The following is an 8,881-nucleotide window of genomic DNA, read 5'->3' as shown; positions in this document are numbered from 1 at the left end:
GAAGCCAGCCATCCGACCTTGGTCCACGAAGGAAGACCCAGGAGAGTCCTTGAGAGCCAGGAGGGCAGCAGGCGGCCCTGGGGGCTAGCTGGCTGGGGTGGGGTGGGCCAGACTCACAGCTGTCCAGATGTGTGTAAGAGATAACTCTGTTTACTGGGCACCCAGAAGGAGCCGGGCGGGGGGTGGGAAGGGGCTCCCGGGACCGTGGGGCGGGCAGATTAGGAGGCGGGGGCATGAGTCAGGGGTTTGGGAGCCAGGACCTGGTGCTGTTAGAGCAGGTGTGAGCTCGGCTGGTTGCAGAGAACACCGGTGGCTTCAGGAGTTCGCTGAGGGACCCCGAGGCTCGTGAGCAGGTAAGCCGGGCCGGGAGGGGCTGGGGGGTGGCCTGCGGCACCTGTCCCGAGGGCTTCTGCAGGTGCACAGCCTGAATCTGTGTCTAGGTGGGCACAGGCGCCCAACCTCCAAGGGAGGGGGGTGCGGGTGGGTGGGTTGAGAACGTAGGATGTGTGTTGTTACCCCTAAGGGCACAAGCCCATTGGCACCTACAGCCGGAGAGCACAGGGCTGCAGGTGTTAGGAAAAAGAGACTGGCACGTAGCAGCAGAGGCGTGTGGCTGGGGTGGGGGTGGGGGGCAAATCTGACCCCCCCCCAAGTGTGGGTCCTTGTCAGGCTCCTATTTACCAGTCCCACCGGTCTTACAGCCCAGCTCCCTCTTTCCTCCACGTGTGGGGACGTACAGGCCATCCGATCTCCCTCTTGCGAGGAAAGTTGGCCACTGACAGTGCTTCCCGTATGGGATGCTTGCAGGGGAGTCGACCAGGCAGACCCGGCACCGGGCCCATCCTAGAGAGTGTTTGGGGGGAAAGGAGGAGTCCCCCATCACCCAAGGATCTCAAAGCATTTAGGCTAATTCCATGGGAATTGAAGGAAAATCAGAGACATAGGTGAAGAAAGCAAGTCTGACCTTGATCCCCAGTCTCAGTGATAATGACGGCAAACTTTTACACTGAGCTCTTTGTGCGTCAGACGTTATTCTAAGTGCTTTACGTAGATCAACTTAACTCAGTGCTACAACAGGCTTATAAGGTAGGTATCAATATCACCCCCACTTTACAGGCGAGGAAACCAAGGCACAGAGAGGTTGAGTCACTTGCCCGAGGTCACGCAGGCAGTGGCAGGGCTAGGATCTGAACCCAGGCAGTCTGACTGCGGGGTTCACGCTCTTAACCACTAGTGCTGAACAGCTTAGAGCTGTTTTCTCTTCTAGGAGGCAGCTCAGCATGATGGCTAGAGATGCGGCTGGAGTCAGCTGGGCCAGGGTTTAAACCCGCCTCTGATACCTACCTACCATAGGACCAAAACAAGTTAACCCTCCTGCACCTCAGCTTTCTCATCTGTAAAAGGGGGTTAATGACATTACCCATTTCACAGAGTAGTTTGGGGACTGTAGGAGATAAGGCAGTACAGCTCTGTGCGGTGTGGGGGCGATTACACAAAGGCAGTGCTATGCCACCAGGGAGCCCTCCCCATCATCTGGTCAACCCCCGCCCCCCGCCCCATCCCAGACCCCAGCCTCTGCCAGCTGTGCTCCACCTCCTGGGCTCCAGATGCCCTGCTCACCGTTATCTGGCCTTGCCCTGGCTGGTTGGACGGCCAGGTGTTTGGGGAGTTTCCAGACACAGGGCAGGGATCGGGTTCCAGGCTCTTATCAGTGCGAGGCCGGCAGCTACGGGGGGTGACTGGGCCTAGTGGGACCAGCAATCTGGGTCATGGGTGCACCCTGTAAGGCCCCAGATGCGTTCAAATCACCCCCGTTCTCCTCTCTTCTGTCTCACTGAGGTCTCAGAACCCTGGCCGGAAGGCCCTCCCCATTGTACAGATGGGATGACTGAGGCCTGGAGAGAGGCTGGGGGCTGCCCAAGGCTATTCGGCCAGTCAGTGGCAGACAGGCTGCTTCCTGTGGCTCTGCACGGCCCCTCGGACCAACCCACTTCTCAGAAATGGAGGCCACAGTCCCAGCCTCACAGGTGGGACTTTTAGCCCCTAAGGCTTAATACCCTTGGGACTGCTAGGGATCTGAGGCCCAGGCCGGGGCAAGGCCAGAGAAGGGAGGAAGGAAACAAAGATGGGAGAAGAGGAAAGAGAGGGACAGGAGAGGGAGAGAAAAAGCTGTGTGACAAGGGTCCTCAAGGGCCGTGCCCTGGTCTTCACTTCCCCTACCACCACCGCGAAGCAGGGACCCCTGCCTTTCTCAGTCTGGCGGGCCTCTGTCATGCCCTCTCCCTATCTCTTGGGACCCCAGCACCACCCACTCCTCGGAAAGAAATTTCTCTGTCCCATTCTCTCTGTGTACCCTCCCTGCCCTCTTCCCTCAGCCTTGTCTGGCGCGGTCCCACCTCTGCACTTTGGGCAGCCACTCCTCAGACCCGGACTGTCCTTCCCCACCTCTCAGCCCTTCAGGTCCTTCAGAGCTTCTCGGCCCAGCCCCAGGGTCCCCCTCCTTGGAGCCACCCCACCCCCAACCCCACCTGCAGGTCCTTCCTACCCTTCGTCCTGCCCTACGATCCTTGGCCCCCGACACGTTCTGCTCATCTCTTGTTTGTCTGGGGGACTCGTTATCTCCCGGCGCCCTCAGCCTGTCACGCGTTCCCAGTTTGCGGTCCCAGTCAGGGCCGGGAGCTTCTTTAGGAGAGGGACAGTTGTCTTGTTCATCTCAGCTCCGTGCGGGCACGGAGCGGGCATGTTTGTCCACTTGACCCGAATCGCCGTTGTCGCGACACCCAGGGCTTCAGTGGGTGAGGGGGAAAGGGAGCCCCTCCACGCCCAGTCCGGGGCCACCCTAGGGGACCTCTGTGCTCCCCTGAGGCTGGTCCTCATATTCCTGGAGTGACCATGCCTCCCTCTCTGCCAGAGCCGCAACTGAGCAAATGGAGGCGAGGGGCTCAGCCGTCTCTTGGCCGAGTCCCAGGCATCCTGACTCCCCAGTCCCAGAGGCACAAGCCTGCAGGGCGGAGCCACGCTTTACATTCATCCAAAACATATTTATTGGTGGCAACCATTCTTCTAGGAGTAGGGGATTAGTGGAGACTGAGTAGGGAGGGACTGAGACATAGATCTTGGCACTCGAGCGGCTTCCCTACTAGAGGCATCCTCAGATGATGTATACGTAAATGAATCAAACAACCAGAAAACGACCGATGGGGTCAGTGAATGGCAGGGTGGTCAGGAAGGGAATCTGAAGCGCTGAGATGTGGGAAGGGATGAGGTGTGGGGGAGGGGCACCTGGGATGCGGGCGATTGCATGTGCAAAGGCCCTGGGGCAGGAAAGGGCTCGTAAGGCCAACGGGATAGGTGGGGAGCGAGTATGAGAGATGGAGTGGGGAAGAGAAACAGGGCCATGTCATTCAGCACCTGTGAGCCACTCCCAAGGACGCTACAGCCCCATGCCCAGCAGAAAGTAGCTGTTTCTGGCAGAAGAGGGTATGTTGTGAAGACTGTCAGGGGAGCTAAGCTCCTTGAAGAAGAAACAGGTCACGTCCCCGGAGTTGGCTAAGTCCTGAGGGTGGACAGGAAAAGAAGCCAGGTGAGGACTGGTGGCCGGAGGAAGGAGATGAACCTGAAGGCCCTCCATCCTCTCAAACGCCCTTCGATCAATGCCAGCCAAGCTTCCTCTACCTGCCCCATCTCTCCTGGCCCCCGTGCATCCGCCCTCAACCTACAAATCTAGCTCCTTCCTCCAGGCCCCTCCGACACTTCTTCCCCTGAGCCCACTGTCTCCCAACACATGGGATCCCCCTCCACTCAAGTGTAGCCTCCTCTGGGGGCGGGGGATCAGAAGACTCCGGGATGCCCTGTGTCTCGCTCAGCTTGTGCTGCCCCACCGCAGGGACCAGCAGTGCGGGTTATGTTGGGAGCGCGGATCACCGCAGACAAATAGGAAATCTGGACAGCACCATGGGGGACCGGCTGGTGAGTCTTTCGTGGTACCTGCGGGGCTCCTATCTCGGGGCTCTGGGAACCCCGCCCTGGACCCCTGCCTTCGTGGTGGCTGGAGAAGCCCTTCACAGCCCAGCCCTGATGGCCGCTTCCCACAGGAGGACTATGAAGAGGAGCTGGAGATCACTCTAGAACAGGAGGACTATGAAGACCCAGACGTCCCCGTGTTTCAGGTGGAGGAGCCAGTGGGTGAGCCCCGTCTCTCTTTGTCTTGTTGGGATGCGGTGCTGAGCCCCAGACAGAGACCGACGGGCAACATGCCTCCTCCCTTCTCCACTACCTCCCCAGCCCCAGGGCCAGTTTCCCCACAATCCTGGCTGACTGAAGGATAAACAGAGTTTTGTTTGAAATGATCACAGGGGGTGACTGCGGGGGGCGGGGTGGGGCGGGGGCCGGGCAGAACCAGTCACCCATGGCCAGGCCTTTCCATTTGGGACAGGGCAGCCAGGCCTGTCTGGGACAAGGGCAGGAGCCCACAGGCCACCTGTGCCCATCCAAGGCTGACTTCTTGGCCGGGCACCGGGTCTGTCCTGAGAGCATCGTTCTGTTTGGGGGTCTAGAGGTCCTGAGAAACGGGGGGCCGTGGGGACCCTCCCAGGGCAGAGAGACATCAGGAAACCTTCCTGGCCCTGCCAAGGTCTCGGTTGGGGAGCCCCAGGTGGGGACCTGTTTACCGTCAACAGGACTTAAGTGCTGGCAATTGGTATGGAAGATAAGAGGCCCCTCTGAGAAATGCGGGCTGGGACAGGGGTGGGGGGTGGGGGCTATATAAGGTAGAGCCCACCCTGGCTCCCAGTGCTCCACCTGGAGACGGTGAGGAGTTTTGAAGCGGGCGGGATTGCTGAGGCTGGAGGGAAGAAGGTAGGGAATCTGGTCCCAGAAGGTGATGGGAGAGGAGGGCGATCCTAGGAGAATCCTGAGATTTGCTGCTCAGGACCCTGTACCTCGGAGGTGACCCTCTCTGTCACCGCTGAAGATGAGTCTCAAGGGTCGTCCACCACGCTTGGACGGGGCACGACAGAGCCAGGCCGGGCCAAGAACGGACACACGGGGGGCCGCAGCCCATGGAGCAGCAGGGGTGGGGTGGGTGGGGTGCGGGCACCCCGGTCCTGCCCAGCGGCAAAGGGAGGGAGGCTTGCTGCGCTGAGGCTCACGGGGTGGGGGGGGGGGTGGTGCAGGACGACCCCGAGGCGGGCATTATCTGGGGGCAACCCTAACTGGCCTCCGGGTTTTCAGCTCACGAAGCCGAGCCGACAGCCACAGATTACCACATCACATCGTACCCAGAGACCCACGAGGTGAGGACCCCTGGGCTCCCCCAATTCTCTTTTCTGTGTTGCCCGTGGGACCTGCCCTTCTACCAGGGGAAGGGAGGTGAAGAAGGACAGACACAGCTTTAGCATCGGCGAACCCCACCAACAGGTAGAGAAGGAGTGGGCACCCCGGGAAATAGGCAGAATGGGAGAGGACACCCCTCGCTGATGGGGTGCCCGGGGCCTTCTTCCACTGAGCAGGGAGAGCCCTGGGCAGAGATAAAGTAACTTCTGGGGACCTGCCCTCCCAGACCCTCTGGCCAGGCTGTCATGTGCTCCCTGGGGAAGCACAGAATTACATACGTGCCCCCTCTGCCCAGGCCCGCCAGGCCCCGCACTTCCCTGCTGGGCATCAGACTGTCTAGCTGCTTGGGAAGCTGGGTCTGCCCTCAGCGAGGCTCCAGGGAGTGGTCCTCTGGCCCCAAGGACAGGGAAGGGCATGCCGAGCCCGCTCAACATCTTGAAGGCAGGAGATGCACCCGATGACCCCGAAGTCCTCCTTTCTCCTTTTCCTCCCAGGTGTCCTCTCTAGCACCCCTTTTGGTCCGGAGGTTCTCCAAATGCCTCTGAGATGGGGTGAGGAGGCCGGTCAGGGAGTCGGGGAATAGAGCCAGGGGTGTGGGCTGTACCCTTCCCCACACTTGCTGCCTCGCCCGACACGCCCAGACTGCTGCTCCTGCCGGTCCCCCTCCTGAGCTCGGGGTCTGCCCCGAGTGCCTCCCAGGACCCCGGGCCTCCCCCAGACATCCCTCAGAGCCTGCTGAGTGTCCCCCATGTCCCGGGCTGCCAGTCTTCTCCCCAGGGCGCTGCTCCGGGCCCCGGAGACGAACTCAGGCCTGTGGGGCTGCAGGTCTACGTGGAGTTGCACGAGCTGGTGATGGATGGGAAGAACCAAGAGCTGCGGTGGGTGGAGGTCGCGCACTGGATGCGGCTGGAGGAGAACCTGGGGGAAGACGGGACCTGGGGCTGCCCGCACCTGTCCTACCTCACCTTCTGGAGCCTCCTGGAGCTGCGGAGAGCCTTTGCCAAGGGTGAGCCCCGCCGGGCGCCTCTGCGACCCTGCACCTACGGCTCGGTGGAGGGGAGGAGGGCCAACGTCCGGCCGCCCGGCTCACCCCGCCACCCCTTGCAGGTGCTGTCCTCCTGGACCTGCCAGAGACTTCCCTGGCGGGGGTGGCCAACCAGCTGCTGGACAGGTTTATCTACGAGGATCTGATCCGGCCTGACGACCGAGAGACACTGCTCCGGACCCTTCTGCTCCAGCACAGGTGCCCCTGTCTGCCAGGACCCGGACTCCACAGCCAAAAGGCCCACCTCCCCAGCCCGCCTGCCCCGAGCTCTCCCTAGAGGCCCGGGTGGCCCCTCCCCCACCAGGCCAGGGCCCACTTTTCTCCACGATGGCTCCTGCCTCGGACACCTCTTGGGGGGTGACCATGTCTCCACGCTCAGATCTGGGGGGCTACTGGTCCTCAGGAGGCGAGGCTCTCAAGGCCCTTCCCTCCATCCCTCCTGGCCCCACCTCGTCCTTCCAGACGGAGGCCACCCGCTGGCATCCACCCCATCCTCCCACAGGAGGCCGATTGTCCTCCTGCCCCGGGGTTTCTCTAGTCTGGTCACTGGGGAGCCCTGCTTGATCCCTCCCACCACGGGTCTCCACGCTATTAACAGCCCGGCCCGAACAGCTCTCTCAGTCCGCGTCCCCTGTGTTTCCTGCAGCCATGCCAGAGACCTGGAGGACTTGGGGGGTATGAAGCCCACAGTTGTGACGAGTTCTGGGAACCCCTCAGAGCCTCTGCTTTCCCAGCAGCAGCCCTCGTTAGAGACGAAGCTCTTCTGTAAGAAGGTGAGGCTGTACCAGGGGTGAGGGGAGCGCTGGAGAGCTCCCAACCTGAACATGCAGAGACATGACAGTGGTTAGGGAAGGAGGGGGCTGGATGCTCAGAGTGGCCAGAGGCGTCCCCTCACCACCCTCCTTCCAACAGGGAGAGAAAGACATAGAAGAACACTCAGCATCTGGAATTCTGGAAAAGATACCCCCAGATTCGGAGGCCACCCTGGTGCTAGTGGGTGAGGAGCTGGTGCCCCCTTTCCCTCCGCACCCCCTGCTTCTGCCTCCCGGCCCGGCCCAGCCTTCCTCTCCCTGAGCCCGGCCCCAGCAGCCCCCCCTCAGCCTGGCCTGACCACCCCACCCCCCACCCCGTCACCCCTTCCCCTCGCAGGCCGAGCGCAGTTCCTGGCGCGCCCCGTGCTGGGCTTCGTGCGGCTGAAGGAGGCCTCTTCGCTGGAGGAGGCCCCGTTGCTGGAGGAGGCCGTGCGGCTCCAAGTGCCCGTGCGCTTCCTCTTCGTGCTGCTGGGACCTGAGGCCCCCCACATCGACTACACCCAGCTGGGGCGGGCTGCTGCCACCCTCATGTCGGAGAAGGTGAGGAGGGGCTGGCGAGGGCCGGGGGAGCCTGAGGCGGGGCGGCCGCTGACGTCACTCACTGGACCGGCCTGGGCCACTTTAGTTCTGCTGGTCTGGCACATGCGGTCTAACCCAGCTGCTTCCACCCTGTGTGGCCAGGGACAGGTAGTCCAGGGCTCCTGTGCTCTGGCCCAGCCCTGCCTGATCTGGCCTGGTCTGGTGTGGCCACTCTGACCCGGTTCCGGCGGGTTAGGTCTGGCCTGGTCTGGCCCAGCCTCCTTTCTCCTTTCCCCACTCGAGGCCCTGTCTGCCTCCCCAAAACCCTTTTGTGGTGGGCATAAAGGTGAGGGGGGCAGCAGGAAAAGCAGTCCCTAGCACGAAGGAGCTGGGGGAGAGGGTTCTGGTTCCTGGAGGCCCTGAATGTGGCCTCTTGGGTCCTTTCGTCTAGCAGGTGCAGGCAGCCCTGACCCTCTCTCTGGCCCCCAGGTGTTCCGCATTGAGGCCTACCTGGCCCAGAGCCGGGAGGAGCTGGTGGATAACCTGGAGGAGTTTCTGGACTGCAGCCTGGTGCTGCCTCCCTCCGAAGTCCCCTCTGAGAAGGCCCTGCTCGGTCTGGTGCCCGTGCAGAGGGAGCTGCTGCAGAGACGAGTAGGCACTGTCAGGCAGGAGCCCAGACTCTACAAGGGCCTAGGTACCTACCCTGCAGCCCCCACAGACCCTCAGCTCCCCCCGCGCAGCCCTGCGGGACCCTGCCTCCCCTCCTCTCTCTGTCTTCATGTCTCCCAGCCTCCTTGGCCACTCCCTTCCCATCAGAAGATTCTCCCCTCGGGGCTCCTGGGTCGCTCAGTCGGTTGGGCGTCCGGCTCTTGATTTCAGCTCAGGTCATGATCTCATAGTTTGCGAGTTTGAGCCCCTTGTTGGGCTCTGCGCTCACAGCTCGGAGCCTGCTTGGGATTCTCTCTCTCTCTCTCTCTCTCTCTCTCTCTCTCTCAAAAAATAGATAAATGAGCATAAAAAATAAAGATTCTCCCCTCGATTCCTCTCTCCCCACACCTCCTGCTGTTACCCCCTGTGACCACGGTCCTGTCCTTGACTGCAGATTTGAATGGGGGTCCAGAGGTCCCTGGTGGCCCGGAAGACCCTCTACGGCGGACAGGCCAGTTCTTTG

General features: G+C 61.8%; 1 protein-coding gene across 3 annotated transcripts in view; it reads left to right on the top strand.

Moving 5' to 3' along the window:
• Window positions 1-248: 248 nt before the first annotated feature.
• Window positions 249-8,881, top strand: part of SLC4A1 (solute carrier family 4 member 1 (Diego blood group)) — a 16,531-nt gene continuing 7,898 nt past the window's right edge. Inside the window, exons 1-11 of one of the 3 annotated variants that reach the window (XM_047093401.1) lie at window positions 249-353; window positions 3,887-3,969; window positions 4,095-4,185; window positions 5,233-5,294; window positions 6,160-6,340; window positions 6,442-6,577; window positions 7,026-7,152; window positions 7,292-7,376; window positions 7,529-7,731; window positions 8,200-8,404; window positions 8,813-8,881. The exon at window positions 8,813-8,881 is cut by the window's right edge and continues 144 nt beyond it. In XM_047093401.1, the coding sequence (XP_046949357.1) occupies window positions 3,955-3,969; window positions 4,095-4,185; window positions 5,233-5,294; window positions 6,160-6,340; window positions 6,442-6,577; window positions 7,026-7,152; window positions 7,292-7,376; window positions 7,529-7,731; window positions 8,200-8,404; window positions 8,813-8,881 (1,174 nt within the window). In that variant the 5' untranslated portion in view covers window positions 249-353; window positions 3,887-3,954. Of the gene's footprint in view, window positions 354-1,880; window positions 2,028-3,886; window positions 3,970-4,094; window positions 4,186-5,232; window positions 5,295-6,099; window positions 6,341-6,441; window positions 6,578-7,025; window positions 7,153-7,291; window positions 7,377-7,528; window positions 7,732-8,199; window positions 8,405-8,812 lie in introns of those variants that run through there. The other 2 variants (XM_047093399.1, XM_047093400.1) reach the window with 2 other exon arrangements.

Source organism: Lynx rufus, unplaced genomic scaffold, assembly GCF_022079265.1.
Source record: "Lynx rufus isolate CCGP_SWC_20201006 ecotype Redwood Valley unplaced genomic scaffold, mLynRuf1.p SCAF_34, whole genome shotgun sequence".
In the NCBI taxonomy this organism is placed as follows: domain Eukaryota; kingdom Metazoa; phylum Chordata; class Mammalia; order Carnivora; family Felidae; genus Lynx; species Lynx rufus.
The sequence above is the reverse complement of the archived record's forward strand: the minus strand, read 5'-3'. Positions and strand labels throughout refer to the sequence as shown.